The 20,046-nt window shown below is 52.3% G+C and overlaps 1 protein-coding gene across 1 annotated transcript in view; it reads right to left on the reverse strand.

Annotated features, from left to right (window-relative positions):
- Window positions 1-2,065: 2,065 nt before the first annotated feature.
- The window catches only part of KIF6 (kinesin family member 6), a 388,295-nt gene continuing 370,314 nt past the window's right edge, over window positions 2,066-20,046 (reverse strand). Inside the window, exons 19-22 of the mRNA XM_060162791.1 lie at window positions 19,923-20,020; window positions 9,946-10,035; window positions 8,226-8,332; window positions 2,066-2,917 (exon numbers count right to left, since the gene is read on the reverse strand). Coding sequence (XP_060018774.1) covers window positions 2,907-2,917; window positions 8,226-8,332; window positions 9,946-10,035; window positions 19,923-20,020 — 306 coding nt within the window. The 3' untranslated portion in view covers window positions 2,066-2,906. The remainder of the gene's footprint in view (window positions 2,918-8,225; window positions 8,333-9,945; window positions 10,036-19,922; window positions 20,021-20,046) is intronic.

Below are 20,046 nucleotides of genomic sequence, written 5' to 3' on the forward strand. Positions count from 1 at the left end.
ACTTTCAGGAGAATGGGTCTTTGGGTCAGCCTGGGCGCACCTGACCTGGGCTGGGCTTGATGGGGAAACTCTGCTCCAGGCTCCAGCGCCGCAGGCTGGGCTCAGGTCTGCTCACTGCATGTTCTGGGATGTAGGCTCAGGGGGCGGCACCTGCCCAGACCATGATCTTCCCAAGCAGATCACTGGCGTGCAAGAGGCAGGCCCAACCATGCAAGCACATTTCACGCCTCTGCTTGTATCATATCTGCCAATATCCCACTGGCCAAAGCAAGTCACAGGGCCAAGCCCAAATTTAAGGGGTAGGGAAGTGTACTTTGCTCCCATGAGGCCATGGCAAAGCTTTGGATGTATATTATTATTCTATTATTACAGGGGGTGAAGAATTAAGGCTAGGTATTCAATCTACCACAGTTTCTCTATCTGCTTTCTGAAACTCCCTCTTTTCAAGGTCCGAGAAAATCACATTCCACACCTCCCTCTTCCTAACACTTCCTGCCAAGGGAATGGCAGAGCCAGTTCTGTTCTAGTAGGAACTGGGCTGGGTCACTGGCCAGGCCGCTTTCTGGAAGACATTTTGGAAAGCTCCACATTTCGGCCTGGAGTGAACTCAGATACTCTGGACCTCTTCATGGCTCCACTGAGCCTGGGTGCATTGCTGGAGAGTCTATTCAGAACATTTCATCCATTTCTCCCGTTTGCAGGGGCCAAAGAGCTTTGGGGCAGATGCACCGTGGTGGAGCAGGTGTCCACGTCAGAGGCCAGCTTCCCTTGGGAGGGACTTTGGGAGCTATCTGTGTTCCTCTCTTCTTCATTTCCTCTCCTGCCTTAGTGATTGTTCTAGGAGGTGGATCTGCACCCTGCGTGGGGCCGCACCACATGTCCCTGTCAATAAGGCCTTTGGATCCAGGAGATAACTTCTTGGCGGGGGAGCTACGGTCCACACACTGTAAGCAGTTCCAGAGGGCCGGGGCACTAAGGTGTGCCAGGTACACTGAGGCTGTTTCTGACGGACTCTGGCCCACTCCACACCATCCTCAGGGCTCTTGACAGAGAAAGAGTGTGCGTGTATTTATGTGTGTGCCCTGTGGACTTCTGGGGAGGTTTTTCAAATCAGGCTGTAAGGGCTGTTTGGCCTCCCCCGGTTCTATGGACTTTCCTGAGGACTTATCACATGCCAGAGAACTGTGAGGGCCACCATGCCCAGTGGGCCTCAGTCACAGAGCCCGAGGGAGGTCGTGGGGGCCTGAGAAGCAGGAGAGCTGGTTCTGACTCTGATACTCATGAATTGAGTACCAGCTCGTGCAGGGGACACAGTGATGAGCAGGACAGACAGGTCCCTGTTGTCATGGAGCTTTTAGTCTTGGCGGTGGTGGTGGGGTTTGCGGACCATTAAAAAATAAGCAAATAGGGAATTCCCTGGCGGTCCAGTGGTTAGGACTCCTCATTTTTGCTGCCATGGACCCAGGTTCAATCCCTGGTTGGGGAACTAAGATCCCACAAGCCACGCAGCACGGCCACAAGAGGAAAAAAAAAAAAAAGCAAATAAAGGAAGATGTCAGGTAGTAATGATGAAAATATAACAGAGTGAGGACCAGGGGGGTCACTCTAGTTGGGGTGATCAGGGAAAGCCCCCCGAGGAGAGGACATTTGCCACTAACTGGCTATATATCAACAACTAGGTCCTCCTGTTCGCATTAGTTTTCTAATGATATAAATATATCTAATGATATAAATGAGTTTTCTAATGATATTTCATGACATGAAATGTCATGATCTAGCTTCTCCTGTATGATCCTTTTACCCAGACCTGAAAAGGGGTGGGGGAAGCCGATTATGCCGTGTTCTCTCTCTGCTCTCTCTCTCTGGGGTGGCGAGGGCCTGCACTTAGGGGACAGAGATAATGGGAGCAGTGGACAAGAACTTTTATTCAGTTGGCTTCATCTCCAGGTGCCATCCCTCTCCCTCCTCCCCTCCCCTCCCCCACTGCAGCTGGCTTGGACCCTTGCTGCCAGGATCCTGAGGTAGCGGCAGTTCCCCTAGGGGCTCCGGGGTGGGCATGGGGCGGCCCACCCACCGGGCCTCTGGCTCTGTGTCTGGAATGCTGAGAGGGCTCCTGAGACGAGACCCCCCCCCCAGACGCTCCCCCCGTGGGAGCGGGGAGAATCGGCCCAAATCCTGCAGAGCCCTAAGAGGCGGGGTGAAGGCGAGGCCCAGGGCACCCACACTGCCCCTCTCAGCTCTCTGCAGAGCTCCCGGAGCCATCCGCTGCTCTCTGGGTGCTGCCATGTCCTTAGACCTTGCAGTGGGGCAGCGGGGGTGGCTTCCTGGAGATACAGCTGATTTCGGCACTGCCTACGGGTCGTCCAGGCCATGGTGGAGGGTCCGGCCTGGGAGGTCAGGACTGGCCATCCAGATGCCCTGGATTCCACTGCCTTGTCTTTGGCTCTGACCTGCTGTGTAGCCTGCCCCAGCAATTCCTGGGCTTCTCAACCAGGGGCTGGGGCAGGGGAGCGGGTGGGTAAGTAGCTAAAAATAACCCATTATTGTTTCCCCCTCATTCTACCAGTGTGAGCTTCCCCTGCCACTACACTAGGATGGTACTATTTCATAATCTCAAAGTTTCTGATCGTCTGCGTGAAACACCACCACAAGAGTGAGCTAAAGCCCTCATCCCGCCCCAGCACCCTGGCATTGCCTGACTGCCAGCAGCTCCAGCACCCACAGCAAGGATGGCACCGTAAGCCTGGCCCCAGCCTCACTGGCAGCCTCCAAGATATCATCCTTAAAGAAGTAGCCCCTCCGCCAGAATCAAAGTCACCGGTTGCCCCCAGCAGCCCACAGATCGCTGCTGAAGACAGGGCCTTCATCTGTACTCCGTTCTTGCTGCCGCAATGCATGGTGGACGCTTATTGGAAACCTGAAAGGAGACGAGTGTTCTTGGTTAGACTGTGCGTGGAGCACGGACCCCTCCTGGATGGAAAGGCAAGGGGAGGAGGCTGCAGGTCACCACTCTGGGTGTCGGGCAAGGCACCTCTCAGGGCCTAACCTCTCAGGGCTGCATTTACTCCCCTTTGCAAAGGTTTCATCTCTCTGAGTCAGGATCCACCCTCCTTCTCCTAGCCCACGATTTTCACTGACCCTCCTACTTAATTCTCGCAGAGATTCTCTCCTTGCTTTTTGCCCTAGATGTTCATTGTATTGCATGATGGTTCCTCCTGACCACGTGGCTCCATCCTGTAGCCTCCCATAGCTGGATATGGAGAAGGGTTCTCTGGACTAAGAAGCAGGACCCCTGAGTTCTAGCCAGGATGGTCCCCAACCTGTGGTGTGACTTTGGGCAAAACATGTTTGTTCTCTGGGCCTCACTTCCTCATTTCCAAATCGCTGGAGCAGACAAGGTACCTGGCAAAAGCAACGTAGCTAGCATAGCTCCTTGCTTCACAAAGAGTGGTCCACGGACCGGCAGCCTTGGCATCTCCAGGAGCTTGTTAAGAAATGCAGAATCTTGGGCCCACCCAGACTCACCAGACCAGAAAAGTGTGAGAGCTAGTGTGAGTGACGTGCAGTTAATTTGCTTAAAGTTTGGCTGTCCTAATAAGAGCAAAAGGGAATTTCTGAAGATTCTCAGGTAAAGAACACAGTGTTAAAAAAAAATTGCAGCAGGCAGAGAGGTTGAGGGGTGAGGCAGCACGGGCAGCTGGGTGTGGCCGTGGGGACCCGGCAGTGGGAGAGTGTGGGCGTGGTCCGCTTGCTGTTGCTGGGGGAGAATCGGTAATTCTCTGCGACACATCGAATGTGGGAGATAATGGGGAGGGAGAGAGTGAACACAATTTAAGGCTGTGAGCCGTTGGTCCTTCAGACCTAGTTCTGTGTGCAAGACCCCAGGCAGGCCTCACTGTTTAATTAAATGGAGATGGTCCTTAGTTTTAGGACGTTCTTGGCTGTCCTGATTGAATCCCAGGACAGGAAGGGAGAATGTCAGACACACCAGACCGTGGGAAGGTAATGTGCTCTAGTCACCCTGGACCCATGGTTCCCAGCTCTGCTACAGACTGGAAACCCCCGGGGAGCCCTTTGGAATCCTCCTACCCAGGCCACTCCCAGGATGGGTTAAATCAGAATCTCTGGGGTGGGTCCGGGCGATTCTGAGGAACAGCCAGGCCGAAACCCATTGCTTTCATCTCTCTATTCCAAGGACTGGCGAGGGCAGGTACCGGGGACCAGCAGGCATGTGGCTGCTGAGTAAGTCACGGCTCTGATGCTTCCTCTGCCCCACGGACAAGCACCCAGGGCCAGGATGAGTGGGAAGGAGTGGGAAGGAGTCTGAGCCAGCCCCCACCCCCGGGCTGTCACCTTCCCCGCAGACAGTTGCCCGCGGTGATGACTGGGGGCAGGGCTGGGCTCAGAGTGCGCACGTCACCAGGACACAGCTCCTCACACAGACGGCCCTCAGCCCACGACAGATGTGCCATTTCCAGTGCACTCTTTACTTTATGAACCTTATTTAATTGCTGGAGCTCTCAGTCTATATTGGGATTTTGTGACTGTAGATTCCCAGAATGGAGGGTACTGCTGCACCCTTTACAAAACAATCACTGGTCTGTGTGGGACCAGTTCTCAGCACAGAGGCCAGCTTCCCCGATGATGGCTCCCTGGCGCTCAGCAGTTTACAGGGGACTTGTATGGACGTTATCTCAGGAGAGGCTGACCACCCAGGCAAAGGTGGAATCTGAACTCGACAGATGTGACAGGGAGGCTAGAGGAGGTGACCTGCCCAAGGTCTCCCATGGCGGAGACAGCCCTTGTGTTTGGGTCTCTTCCCTCTCGGATCTGTGTTCTTTCCGCTTCGCTGGGAGGGCTCCTGACTGAAGGAGAGAGCCGGGGTTTTTTCAGAACACAGGTGGTGGGGTTGGGAGCTCGGGGGGCTTTGGAGCCTCCTCCTGGCACCAGCTGGAGAAGAGGGCGTCGTGGTCACGGGGGTCACACCAAGGTTCCCGTCCAGACAGAAATACTTCCAAACTCAGGGATTAAGGAAGATTAAAAACAAAACAAAACAGAAGGCACTCTAGAAAGGGGTTAATCTCTTAAAGCCATCCTTGGCAGTTAGAAACAGATTTGAAACCATGGATGATTAACGCCCCTTACGGGGGGGAGATACACCTGTCCACGTGCGCCCCTGGCAGAGATTTAAACGCTCCACAGCTTTTCCACGCATCCTAAGTCAAGTAGATTCATGCTGGCCCTTGGTGAAGTCTAAGAGCTGGACAAGTCGGGCAAGGCTTGTGTTAAATCACTCTTTCTGGGCTGCTGCTCCCAGGCTGACGGTCACAAATTCCCCGTAATGAGCACTTCTGAAGGAGCCCAGGCAGACAGCGCCGCTAAATTAAGAGCAGAGGGGCCCAGGCCGGGGGAGAGGGAGTGTTTGCTTTGGCTGGGGAAGTGCCTGGGCCCCGGCCTGTGTGTTTGCCTGCCAGGGAGGCCTGATAAGTGGGCTGTGTAGAAAGCGCTGCGCGGTGGGACCTGGGCCATCTGTGCATCGGGAGAGGCTGCACCTGCTGCCTCTCAGCCCCGACCTGGCCGGAGAGGGACCCTTTGTCACCCTGTTTTCAGCTTCCTTGTGGCCCCATGGTCACTAAGAACCTGGAATTATTTTCCTTCCCTGGAGAATAAAAATGGAACCCTCGAACTTCTGTTTGTTTTGATGAATTACTTCCAGGCTGCTGTTTGTTTGGAGAACAAAGCTCTCCAGCTGCAGGGAGGGTGGAGGCCAAGAGAAAACCCCCGCCAGCAGGGTGGCTTTCCAGACAGCACGGGAGGCCAGGGTCCTCCTGGCTCTGCCGTTTGTGAGCAGTTTCCTCTCCTGTCAAAAGGGGGATCGCACTCTTGGCTCTGGGTAATTTACAGGTGTGTTGAGGGAATGATATATGCGGAAGAAACGTATAACTGGTAACCTGCCATACGCATTGTGGTAGAAGCGCCCCAGTCTTCGGCCCAGCTTTCTGCACCAGCTGGGCCTGGTGTCAGCAGGAAGACGCCATCCTGACATAGACCTTGGGTGTCTGCCTCTTCTCTTCTGAGAAGGTTGGATGATCTCATCTCTATTATGTGTACAAAAGCTAAGTAAACATAACGTTAAAGTATTGCTTATTTGTAGACTTCTTGACAGGACAAATAACGGTTGGTTTTTATGAATTTGTTCACTGAGCGGTGTGTCTCCCAGCCCCCAAAGCCAACACTCCCTCCACTTATGTCCTGGACATCATCCCCTCCAATTCCTCAAAGAACTTTCTCCTGCAGTTTTGGTCCTCTTTCCCAAATCATAAATTCCCTTCCCCACCCCCCCACACCCAGCACTGGGCCTTCCCTTTCAGTATATAAGCGAGTCTTCATGACCCTCACGCGTCCCATTCAGGCGGCGGGTAAGTCCCGGCCACCCTCCCCCTGGACCTTCCTGGGAAGGTGCTTCCCTGAGAAGTGAGCCACTTCCGGCCCTCCACAGCCTACACTACATATAGCAGCCAGAGCGAGCTTTCGAAAGCACTGATCAGATCACATCACGCTATGGTTCAAATTCTTCACAGAGCTCCCACCATTCCTGGAATGGAAGCCAAGGCCCTTACCCTCACCTACAAGGTCCACGTGATCTGGCCCTGCTCCCTGGCTCGGCTCCCCCGGCCTGTAACCAAGCCAAGCTCCTTCCCCTCCAGGGCTGGTCACGTTCTGCTCTTCCCAGACTGAGTGGAAGGTTCCCTTCCAGAACCACATGGCTACGCCATCCTCACTCTTCAGCCATCAGTTTCAAGCTCTCCCCCCACCGCCGTGTCCCTGGGGATCTCTACACATTACATATTTCAGCTACTTTAAAGCACTCGTTGGCACCTCGGATGACCTTATGTCTTTGTCGATGTGGTCATTGTCTGTCTTCTTCCTTCCAGAATGTAAAGGGCTTGAGTCTGCCCTGTTCACTGATATGGCCCCAGCACTGGTACGGGGCCTGACATACAGATGGTGCCTAATAAATGCAGTGTTCATTCACTGATTGGCTGTTCAGTATTGTTCTGTGTCTGATACGTATCATTAGAGTATTTGGGGGAGAGATGGGGCCTTGGAGAGCACTGAATCTGAATTCAATTGTTTTTCTTTTTTAGACAAGGAACCTGAGGATGAGAGGAGGCAAGTTATGTGGTCAGGGCGTCACGGCAGGTTGGTGGCAGAGATGGCGGGTCCCAGGTCTCAGAAAAGACCTGACAATGGCGCTGATGCTGCTGGTGCTAGTGGTGAAGAAGAAAGAACAGTCAGCGGGCCGGCATCCCAGCGAGGGTGAGGACGATATGACAAAGGCCACCCTTTCCTGGCGGTGCTCTGTCCATGTGCAAACCTCCTACTATCTAAACTGCAGGGAGCTGGCGGTGAAGCTGCGTGTAGGCCTCTCGGGGCAGGAGTCGGACATCGTAGGATCCAGGTCGGCCGTTTCACCCATCAGGGTGCCTTGCTGCCATGTGAAAGCAATGCCAAGCCTGACTAGTAGCCTTTGGATTACAGTGCTGGGATGAGGCTAAGACTAAAAGTGGGGCTGGGGTAGGGGGCCCCGGATGGAGTCTAGTCCCTGTGGGTCTCCAGGGAGAAGGAAGGAGAAGAGAAGGCCTGTCCACGGTGGCTGGGCCGGTGCCAAGACGAAGGGGAGAGGTCAGTGATGGAGGCCAGGAGGGGTCTTCTCTTTCTCATCCTGTTTCTGACACACCACATATTTCTTCTGTAACTGTTACCATGTCCTCAGGCCTGAGCTTTTAAGTGGTGTTTACATCTCCAACTCGCTGGCAAGGACCACGCTCCAAAAGGAGAGTGAAATTTTGAGCCAGGGGTTAAACAAGTTACCAAACCATCACTCAGCCCTTCCTGTTTGGAGAGGGCTGGGCAGAGGGGAGTGGGCTCTGGGGACAGGCAACAAGAGACGCTGAAGATCTGGAGGAGGGAGAGCAGCTTTGCCAAGCAGAGCCGGGGCACCTGGGCCAGCCACCCCCTTGGCCTGTCTCGGTGTGTCCAATGCTGCCTTCTGGGGCTTTCTCCAGGAGGAGGCCGAGGCAGGCACACGTGGAGTGACTGCAAGGCCAGGCCCGAGGCTTTAGGAACATTCGGGAAGCTTCCAACTTCCTCGGCTCTAGCCTCCCCCCCTCGCCGCCCCTTGACCATGGCCCTGGAGGAGCTGCCAGGGAAGGTGCACTGACCTGTCCTCTGCAGGATGCTCTGTCTGGCCTTGACGAACGCCAGGATGTCGGAGTCTGTCTGGCTGTCCCCCGTGAGCGGGACCGACGACACTGGCCTCTCCGGGATCCTGGGGACAAGCACAGGCCACACTTTACCACGCCTTATGTTTGGCCCCAGCGCTCACCTTTCCATAGTGCTTTCCCACGTTCACTGACTGGATCTCACCCGGGGGCTGCGGGCTCCTGCCTCCTCGCCCCCCTCCTTCTCTGCAGCCCCCACAGCAATCCTTCTGCACCCAGACGAGGCACGTGTCCCCCAGTCCTTTGGCTCAAACCCTTAGTGGCTTCTCATCACTCTTGGAATGAAATTCAAACTCCGTCTCTGTGTGATGTGGGCCCATTCACTGTGCTCCGGCCAGCCTGCTACTCTGTTACACCACGTTCCTTCTGGCCTCAGGCCCTTTGCCTCGCTGTCTCCTCTTCCTGGGCTGCTCTCCCCTCAGACCCTTACACAGCAGCACAGACTTTCTCTCGGCATCTTCTCCATCCCCTCACCCCACCTTCCTCTCCCTGCACCCACACCCTCCCCCCACCCTGCCCCTAACTTACCCAAACCAAGCCCATTCTACCTGGGGCCAGATTCCTTTAGCACCCAACTTAGATGTCGTATCCTTTAGGATGTGTCCCCACTGCATCCCCATCCCCTACCATGGCTTAGCTAGTTGCTCCTGAGACAGAGATAAGTCTTCTCCCTTCTCTCCTTAAAAACAGAACCATAATATTTAGCCCAGCAAGTTGCCGCATTAAAAAACGGCATTTCCCAGCCTTCTTTGCAGCTATGTGTGGTCAGGTGACCAGGTTCTGGCCAATGAGATTTGTAAGAAGTGAAATCCCCTTAAAAAGGGAGGGATGCCTGTCACCTTCTCCCTCCTCCTTTTCCATCCACCTCCTATACATAAAATCCCCCTTGAGAAAATTCAAAGCAAGGTACTCCCCCGGCTCTGCCAAGCGTCCATCCTCACACCTGTCACTCCACACAGCAGGTGACAGTATCCACTCTCTTAGAAGGCAGCGAGGATTATAAATAGCAAAGGTTGCTCGTTATCACATGTAATTTTTGGCGTTCCAGCTGCAAGTCAGTGAGAAGTGCTAAAGCAGAGTTGCGGCAGGGAGACTGGGACAGCTCTGGAGCTGTGTGCTCTGTCCAGGGCTGGGAGGGACGGTGGGTGGAGTTCACCCTTGGACGGCCTGCCTGCCACGGGAAGAAGGGCATGCAGGTATTCTAGTCAGAGGGCGTGGAGACACGTGCTGGGGAGAGGCCTCGCCGGCTTTGTTCATCCTGGAGTGAATGGCTCACAGCCCTGAGGCCAGGCTTCTCAACTCCATGCCCTTCCCTGCCTGGGGACTCTGCACAGGGCTGGTGGGCCACGTGGAACTGCCCCTGGGCTGGCTCCTGTTCCTTGAATGGCCCCAGGTACGTCATTTACAAGGATACATGAAGCCACTCTGCCTGCATGGGGCCCCAGCGACCCTGGGGAAAATTCCTTGGCTCTGGGAGTGGCATCTGTGAGAGATCCCAGGGAATTCCTGGGGTACCACGGCGGAGGCTTGCCCTGGGCTCTGTCTGTGAAGCCACCGCACAAGGGGCTCCTTGGGTTGTGAGGGAAGCAGATTGGCGATTTCAGCCTGCTGCACCCACAGCAGTGGCTGTCACAGGTGTCAGAGAGGGAAGACCACAGACCTGTCCTCCAGGGGGGTGCTGGGGCTGCTCTGCTCCTGGCTGTGCAGGAGGGGGCCAGGCGAGGGCAGGATTTTCCTGGCATATACGTCACTGCAAGAGACAAGTCGACAAAAGAAAAAGGTATGGGAGGAGGTTTACAGAAGAGAAATTTAGAGTTTATATCTAGGAGCTGTATGGACTGAAAGTTTGTCTCCCCAAAATTCATACGTTGAAATCGAATCCCCAGTGTGATGGTATCTGGAGGTGGTAATGGTATCTGGAGGGAAGGTATCTGGAGGGAAGGTAATTGGAGGGAAGGTAATTAGTTTGGATGAGGTCATGAGGGTGGAGCCCCCATTATAGGATCGATGCCCTTATAAGAAGAGGAGGAGAGATCAGAGCCGTCTCTCTACCAGGTGAGGGCACAGAGAGGAGGCCATCATCTGCAAACCAGGGAGAGGGTTCTTACCAGAATTGGATCCTGTGGACCTTGATCTGGGACTTCCCAGCCTCCAGAATTGTGAGAAATAAATAAGTCCCTGTTGTTTAAGCTGCTTAGTCTATGGCATTCTGCTATGGCAGCCCAAGCAGACTATGGCAGAAGCCAAGAATCCTCTGTGGTGGATGATGATTAGTCAGTTCAAGCTGCTATACCAGAACACCACAGACTGGATGGCTTAAACAACATGAATTTATTTCTCTCTGGAGGCTGCAAGTCTGAGATCAGGGTGTCAGCATGGTCAAGACTGCCAACTTCTCGTTGTGTTCTCACATGGTAGAAAGAGAGTGAGCTAGGTCTCTGGCCTCTTCTCATCAGGGCACTAATCCCATTCATGAGGGCCCCACCCTCATGACCTAAATGCCCACCTCCAAAGACTATCACTTTGGAGGTTAGACTTCAACATATGAATTTTTGGAGGACACGTTCAGTTTATAACATTCTGCCCCTGTCCCTCCCCCCATTCAAGTCCTTCTCGTGTAAAATACATTCATTCCATTCCACCAGCCCCCGACTTATGCCAGCATCAACTCTAAAGTCCAAAATCTCATCCATTGAAATATCATCTAAATTAGATATGGGTGACACTCAAGGTATGCTTCATCCTAAGGCAAAAATGCCTTGCCAGCTGTGGACCTGTAAAACCAGACAAGTTATGTGCTTCCAAAATGCAATGATGGGACAAGCATAGGATAGACATTTCCATTCCAAAAGGGAGAAACAGGAAAGAAGGAGGGAGTGACAGGTCCCAAGCAGGTCCAAAACTTAGCAATGCAAACTTCATGAGATCCTAGGGCTTGAGAACAATCCTCTTTGGCTTGACACTCTACCCTCCGGACCCACTGGGGTGAGGGTCCTGTCTTCTGGACCCATGGGTGGAGTTGCTGCTGAGCTCTGCTGGGCAGGGGTCGTGCCCTCATAGTTCTGCTGATCGGCCCCACCCCCACAGCCTTCGGCAGAGGCTGTCTGGATTGTTGAAAGCAAGGCTATCGTCTCCCTTTTTGAAATGGAGGAGGCAGCTGTGATGATCTCTGAATTGCCTTTGGGGAAATTCTTCCCTTGTCTTGAAGAATAGTGCCCATTCACAACAGAATAGTTCTATGGTCCTGTCCCGTGAGGTCCAAGAAGTCCACCAGCCTTCCTTTCTTCCTCCCATCTCCTTCTGCTTCAGTTCAGTCTGGCAGTTTTTCTGCTGGGGAGGCTGATGAAGTCTGGGATTCATGCCCACACTAATCTCCTAGCGTTCTCTTCTGAAGATGTTTTCTCATTTTTTGCTGTACGGATAGGCTGCGAGTTTTCCAAATCTTTAAGTTCTAGTTCCTTTTTGCTTAATAATTCCATCTTCAAATCTTTCCTCTCTTCTTGTATTTTGCTGTTAGCAGTCAGGAGGGGCCAAGCCTCTCCCTCAGCACTTTGCTTAGAAATCTCCTCAGCTAAATGTCCAATTTTATCCCTCGCAAGTTCTTCTTTCCACAAAACACTAGAACATGAACACAATTCAGCCAAGTTCTTTGCCACTTTATAACAAGATCACCTTTTCTTCACTGTCCAATAACATGTTCCTCATTTCTGTCTGAGACCTCACCAGAATGGCCTTTACCATCCATATTTCTACCAACGTTCTCTACGTGATTATTTCCGTATTCTCTAAGAAGATAGCAGCTTTCTCTACAGCTCTCCTCTTTCCTTTCTGAGCCCTCACCAGAACTGCCTTTAAAAGTCCATTCGTGACAACCTCAGCATCTTCTAGCACGTGCTTCAAAACTCTGACAGCCTCTACCCATTACCTGGTTCCAAAGCTGCTTCTACATTTTTAAGTATCTGTTATAGTAACACCCCACTTCTGGTACTAATTTCTGACTGAGTCTCTTTGGGCTGCTATAACGAAATGCCGCAGGCTGAGTGGCGTATAAACAATGGAAATTCATTTCTCACAGTTCTGGAGGCTGCAAGTCTGAGATCAGGGTGCCAGCATGGTTGTGTTCTGCTGAGAGCCTTCTTCTGGGTTGCAGACTGCCGACTTCTTGCTGTGTTCTCACATGGTAGAGTGAGCTAGGACTCTGGCCTCTTTTTATAAGGTCACTATTTCCATTCTCGAGGGCCCCACCCTCATGACCAAATTAGGTCCCAAAGGCCCCTTCTCTTAATACCCTCACATTGGGGATTAGAGTTCAACATATGAATTTTGGGGACACATTCAGTCTATAACAGATGGCTTATACACTAATTTTCATTGCTAGAGCATTGCATGTACCAGCTGTGGTCGTGGAACAAAAACAACAATGATCACAACCGTCCTTTATAGACACTCTCTGCACACCAGGTCCTGGGAGGGTGCTCTGCAAACATCACGCTATTTAATCCTCTCGATAGCCTCACCATCCCCGTTATATAGATGAGAAAGCTGAGGCTTAGAGAGGTTAAAGAAATTCTAAAAGTTGCCCAGTGGTAAGTGGCAGTATCTGGATCTAATCACAGCTCTGTGAGGCTTCAGAACTTGTGCTTTATTAACCGGACTCAGCTCTGGCATTCTGAGGAAACACATGCTGGAGACACATGGCTTATCCCTGGCCACACGGACTGAGCCTGGGTGGCCCTGGCTGACCGGCTCTGTGCTCCCTGAGTGAGCAGTTAGACCCAACAGCTCATGCAGATGCAGTTTTGCCCATTTAATTGATGTGCGCTCCTTGCCTTGGATTCTCAGTTGGGAAACGGTGGAGCCCAACAGCACCCCTTGGGAGGTGGAGAGGCAAGCTATCCTGGGATGTCAGTGCCATGAAGGGATCCACTCCCTTGCTTTGCAATGTCCTGCTTAGACACAATATCGGAGCAGTAGGGGCCTCCGAAGTCACCTCAGAACCCTCATTTCACAGGTGGGGACTCTGGGGGTGACTGGCAGGCAGGGTTAGAGACAGGTGCTCTGGCTTTGCTCAGCACGCGTCAGCAGCCCCAGGCTCTCCACAGGCCCAATAACCTACTGTCCCAGCCGTGAGCACTGCTTCCTCTCCAGCTCCTGTCTTCTGCCCTCTCCTGTCTCAGCCAGGGCAGGGCCTCTTACCCTGGGCCTGCCTCCACCGTCTCAGGAATGTGGGTCCTACAAACGGGAAAGGAAATCAGAGCCTGGGATTTTTTTTTTTTCCCCCCTCAGATGTCTATTTCCCAGTATCCCAGAGACTCTGCACTGAGTCTTCGGGTGAGCTGAGCATCTGTGCTGAGGGTCACTGTAGGACCAGAGGCAGCCACAAGGTGGCAGGCTCTGCATGCCTTTCTTTGGAGAACAGAGGCAAGTTCCCTGGGTTCCTTCCGAATGGTTCCTGGTGCAGGCCTCAACTAGGGAAGGAGAAAGGGCTTTCCATCCCGCAGGTGCTGCAATGACACCAGGTCACGGTCAGTTTGGAAGCTGCAGCAAGTCTTGCAAGATCAAGCCACTGGTACACAAATGGCTCATGAACTCAATGGTTTCCCGGCCGAGCCTTTTCTAAGATTCCGGGGAGTGCTCACAGGTGCTAACTGTTGAGGGCTGGGAGTGGGTGGAAAAGGGCAGAGATGGAGGTGACAGGACAGATGGGGGCATCCGGCACCCTCTGCAGAGGCCCAGCTGCCCGTCCCGTTGCCTTGAGCAGCTCCCGCAGGAGGATGGCGCAGTGTGATGGCTTGGGGCTCCTCCAGCCCCGAGGCCGCAGGAGCATCCCTGGGTGCCATAGCTCGGCCTCTGAACCCTCAGGGTCATACCATGACTTTTGCCCTCTCTCCTGACCCACGAGCCTTTGACGGTGAATTCACTTCTCACGCTGACACTCCTTCCGGAGAGAGCGCACAACGGCCATCAGAATCAATCATCTCTTCCTTCACAAGGATTAGTAAGTAATATTAATAGTAATTAGGCCTCCTAATGATGGTTGCCCATCACAGTGTTGTGAATTTAGTGTGATCAGCCCACAGGCCCAGAGCATCCCTGGGGAAGGGATGAAATCAGGTTTCTGTCAGAACCCAAGGAGCAAGAGGACCAGCCCCCGGGCTGCAGTGGTCCCATCAGGAGCAGCATCTCTGGAGCTCAGGGGAGACAGGCAGCTGGACTCTCACTCTCCTGTCCCAGCAGCTCTGCAGTGGCCCCGGGACACTCGCCTGCTCATGGAAGAATAGTGTCAGAGGGACCTCGACGCATCTTACAGATGAGACGAGGGGATCCCAAAGGGGGAGCTGGCTTGCCCGAGGGCCAGCACCCAGAAGAGCACCCTTTGTGAAAGTCTAAACTGAGGGGACTCCTTGCAGGTAACCCATGGTGAGCTGATGGGCACCTTTGAGATCCAAGGTTCTGAAAGTCAAGGTTAAGGATCTTTTGGCAAGCACATCCAGGGATCACCTTAACTTGGGATACCTTAGGAATATCTTGGAAGGCCAGGCCAGGCTAGGCCCTGCCTCTCAGACAAGGTAGATGCTGGGGGAGGATTCTAACGGTGTTTCCCGAGGAGATCCTAGGAGGCCTTCCCAGTGGCCAGTTCTTAGACCCATTCCAGGGTGGACACTCTCTCAGAGAAGCTGGCAGAGGGATGGACAAATGGACAAACAATAGAGAGTGGCCTTGGCCTAGAGGGAGCCTGGGAGGAGGGGGGAGAAGCATCGGGAGGAGGAGGAGAAAAGGGGGAGAAAGAATGTAGGGTGGGAAGGGTTAGGTAGAGCAAGAAAGTGGGGGAGGGCTTCCCTGGTGGCGCAGTGGTTGAGAGTTCGCCTGCCAATGCAGGGGACACAGGTTCGTGCCCCGGTCTGGGAAGATCCCACATGCCGCGGAGAGGCTGGGTCCGTGAGCCATGGCCGCTGAGCCTGTGCGTCCGGAGCCTGTGCTCCACAATGGGAGAGGCCACAACAGTGACAGGCCCGTGTACCAAAAAAAAAAAAAAAAAAAGAAAGTGGGGGAAAGTGAGGGGAAGAAGGGAGTGAAGGAGTGAGGAGGAGAGAGGGGGAGAGAGGGGGAGGCAGGGGAGCATGGGGGGCATGGAGCCTGGAGTTCAGGCTGAAGCTGCAGCTCGTCCCATTGTTAACCACAGAGTTCAGAGCATCACGTTCCCTTCCTGGGCCTCAGTTTTCTCATTAGTGAAATAGGATTGATTTCAGGGTTTCTCAACTGAAACGATGGGGCCAATCATCCCATCCTTGGATTGGAGTTCCCAATCCAAGGGAGCTCTGGTTTTCCAGTCAGAGGTTGGCCTTCTTAGGAGCCATAATTTTGCTCTTTGAAAATCTTGGTCTCTTGGGAAAATCAGATCGTGGACACATGGCAAGAATGGGGACCCCAAGCAGGAGGACCTGGCACTTGGATGAATATGAGGAAAACACATTTGTACAAAATAGTGCAGAATATGAGTGGGAAAATGTCACCTTCTACTAAACAACAGGATACGCACGTGTCCCTAAAGGATGGTCATGGTCATTAAGGTTAAAGGAAACTGATGTGAGGAGTGAGGGGAGAGGGGGGGCCGGATGCTGACAGGCCTGGGTTCCAGCCCTGGTCTCACCTCTTATTAGCTGGGTGACCCTAGCAAGTTAGTTGATCTCTCGGAGCCAGAGTGTTCGCATCTGTAAAATGGGCGCAATGATAGCACATACGTCACACACGTGTTCAGTTCCTGGCCCTTAGAGCCCTCACAGGAGATGTGATTACCGTAAGAGAGGAGAGCCTTGGAGAAGCCTCCTTGGAGAATTTACGGACGCCAACAACTAATCCTCCACAGTTGGCTGTTCACAGAGAATGTCTGCGAAGCCACAATGACCAGGGGCAGGGTCTCCTCCCTGCCTCACCCCTGGTAGAGCTCTGTGAGCTCTTCTCTGCCAGCTTTTTAAAGCAGTGGCAGGTGACTTCTTTATCAGAGGAGGAGCCCAAGACCTTGCCCTTGCCAGTCTCTAGCAGGACCCTTCTCCTCTCACCTGTCCACTGTAACCTTTCCGCCCACAATGAACGGTATCTGAACTACTCTGTGCGAAGGAATTGAGGGGTGCCGACCTCTCATAGCCGAGACATCTTAACAGACACTTCTCAGGACACTTGGTTATCTCTGCCGAAGGTTAGAGATCCCACCCGAGCACCGGCTGCCACCACAGATGACAGAGACTGAACAGTGCCCCGAGCCTGCCTGAGAGTCCACTCCCCAAAGACCCTCCTTCCAGCATCATCAAAAGTGCTGGGGGTAGAGCTCAGGGAGCATGATTTTGGGAGAAGCTCCTATAGGTAACCTGATACACGCCTTTGAAATTCAAGGTTCTGAGCTTCACTTGGCAGGCACGGTCTATGTCTACCTTATAGCCCTGGAGTAGTTTCACCGGGCCTTTCCCAACACACACACACACACACACACTCACACACACACACACACTCACTCACACACACACTCACACTCACACACACACACACACGCGCACACACACACACACACACACACACACTTCATTGTCTTGAAGCAAAAGAAAAATTAGAGCTGGAGCTTCCTGTTTGCTGGGCAGGATACTCCTACCAGTAGGAGCTTGGAAGAGGTCAGAAAAGAAGCTGGAGAAATAGTCAGGGGTTCTGAGAAGCCTCACACAGGGGAGGAGGGCTTATTCTCGTGTGGCGGACACTCGAGAGGCTCGGATCGGAGCCAGAGCCAGAGCAATGACTGGGGGAAGCTCTGGGCTGGCTGGACTAGTGTTTTCCAAACATGCTCTGTGGAGTCCTGGGGTTTCAGGGAGGGGGCCAGAGTGGGGCAGCAGGAAGGCATTAGGGGTTGGAAACTCAAGTATCCCAGAGATCAGCAGGTACCCAAGGGAAGGCACAGAGAGGGCAAGTGTGGGACACTAATGCCAAGCTCTGTACTGCCACGGAGAAGTGCAGCTGCCTACTTACACTGCCTTTAAGTTTTTTTATAAAATGAATGGACTATTTTTCTTACAAAAGTTTTAGGTTTACAGAATATTAAGCAAATAGTACAGAGAATTCGCATGTATCCTCTCTCTCCCGGCTTGTATTTTCCCCTATTACTAACATCTTGCATTAGTGTTGTACGTTTGTTACAACCGATGAACCATTATTATTAACTGATGTCCACAGCTTACGTCGGGGTTCACTCTTTCTGTTGTACGATTCTATGGATTTTGACAAATGCATACTATTGTATATCCATCATTACAGTATCCTATGGCATAGTTTCACTGCCTTAAAAATCCCCTGTGTTCTCCCTATTCATCCTTTCCACCCCTGCCCTCTCTCCCTCTCTCTGATCTTTCTACCTGTGTGCATAGGTTTGCCCTTTCCAGAATGTCATAGCTGGAATCACACAGTATGTAGCCTTTTCAGACTGGCTTCGTCGCTTAGTGATATGCATTTAAGTTTCCTCCACGTATTTTCATGGCTCAATAGCTCATTTCTTTTTATCATTAAATACGGAGGTACCGTTTGTCTTGTTTTTCCATTCAGCTTTTGAAGGACATCTTGGTTGCTTCCAGTTTTAGGCAATTATGAATAAAGCTGTAAACAACCATATGTAAGCGTGGATGTGAGTTTTCAACTCATTTCAGTAAACACCAAGGGGCATGACTGATGAATCGTATGGTAAGAGTATGTTTAGTTTAGTAAGAAACCACCAAACTGGTTTCCCAAGAGGCTGCGCCATTTTGCATCCCCATCAGCAATGAACGAGGGTTCCTGTTGCTCCACATCCTCACCAGCATTTGGTGGTATCAGTTTTATTTTATTATTTTTTATTATTATTTTTTTTAGTTTTATTTTATTTTAGCCATTCTCATAGGTGTGGAATGGTGTCTCATTATTGCTTTAATTTGTATTTCCGCAATGACATATGATGTGGAGCATCCTGTCATACACTTATTTGCCACCTGTATATCTTCTTTGGTGAGGTGGCTGTTCAGATCTTTTGCCCATTTATATATGTTTTTCAAATATTTTCTCCCAGTCTGTGGTTTACCTTTTCATTCTCTTAACAGTGTCTTTCACAGAGCAGCATTTTCCATACGAAGATAGTCAAACTTATCAATTTTTTCTTTCATGGATCTACACTGCCTTTTAAAACACCAGCGTAGCCAAACAGAACATACCTTGCCGGCTGTTAACCTGGGGCTTAGGGGTTCACATAGGAGATGTTTCCTAAAGCTAGAATACAAGCCGGAGTGCTGGCCCTGAGGGCCAGGTTGGGGGATGTGAAGAGGTCCAGGGAAAATGTCAGCCAGGTGGTGGACAGCTCTCTGGTTGGCTGTTTTGTTTTGTTTTAAGAATAGTTTCAGATTTAGAGGAAAGTTGCAAAGATAGTGCAGAGAGTTCCCCTATACCCCATACCCAATTTCCCTCATTATATAATCTTATATTAGTGTGGTACATTTGTCACAACTAAGGAACCAATACTGATACATTATTATTAACTACCGTCTGTTCGTTATTTGGATTTTCTTAGTGTTTCTGATCTAGTTCCCATCCAGGATAGCACATTACATTTGGCCATCATATCTCCTTAGGCTCCTCTTGTCTGTGACAGTTTCTCAGAATTTTCTTGCCCTTGACAGTTTTGAGGAGTACTGGTCAGGTATTTTGTAGAATGCCCCTCGACTGGGACTTGTCTGACGTTTTCCTCATGACTCAACCAGGGTTATGGGTTTTTGAAAAGGAGACCACAGAGGTCATTGCCATTCTCATCACATCATCGGATCAGGGACACCGTCTGGCAACCCTCTCCCCAGCCCCTTTTAAAAAGCTCTATTTCACATTTCCAACCTGAGAACTCAGCTCTGCTCAGACCCAGGCAAGGAGCGTTCCTTGGCAGTCGAGGCCGAGGCCCCACTCATGCTGGCCTGGTCTCTGCCATGCGGACAGTGGGCCCGTCTCAGAGATGCAGGATGGATGACGCAGGTGTCATTGGCTCTACCGCCCGCGCTGTGCGGTTGGAAAGAGACAATAACGTGGGTGGCATGAGAAGGAACCTGCCTTCAGAAGGTGTGTGTGTGGGAAGTATAGTCTGTGCTGGCTCATGCCATCACTCAGGGACACTGGCTCTGGGCGTCCTCACGGGAGGCTGCCCACGTCTCTCCTGAGTCTGTGCTAGGACAGAGTCACTAACCAGAGGTTCCTGGGTCCTGGCAGGCTGACTCCCCTCTGCCTTACCCAACAACCCCTCCACAGTTCCCCCCTCCCTCTCCCCTCCCACTACTGCCAACCGCTTCTTCCCACCCAGCGGCAGGACCAGGGCTTGCACAGTTTGGTTAAACTGCTTCTCTTGTCACTGTGGCAGTAGGTTCACTGGCTGTCAGAGCCGGAGGGAAAGGGCCGGGGTGGGGGGAGGGGGCGCGGTACTCCAGTAAAGCCTGAGAGCCACTGGCCTGAGTATTTTCAACTAATTTAACAGTGAAAGTCACTCATCTTCCCGGATCAGGCAGCCTACCCTTAGAGCATCAAGACTGGGTTGAGGAGAGGTAGGGCATCTTTTCTGGGCATCCCAACCCTGTCGCAGGGTTCTCCCCTTACCTTTTGCTAGAGAGAAGCTGGGACCTTTCGTGCTGGGATTCTGGCGTCTGGGGAAAGGGTTTCATGTGATTCAGTGAATTCACTGCTGGGGAGTTTACCTGTTGGTCCAAGAGAAAGTTTCACA

The sequence above is a fragment of the Lagenorhynchus albirostris genome, chromosome 10 (genome assembly GCF_949774975.1).
Source record: "Lagenorhynchus albirostris chromosome 10, mLagAlb1.1, whole genome shotgun sequence".
Taxonomy (NCBI): Eukaryota; Metazoa; Chordata; class Mammalia; order Artiodactyla; family Delphinidae; genus Lagenorhynchus; species Lagenorhynchus albirostris.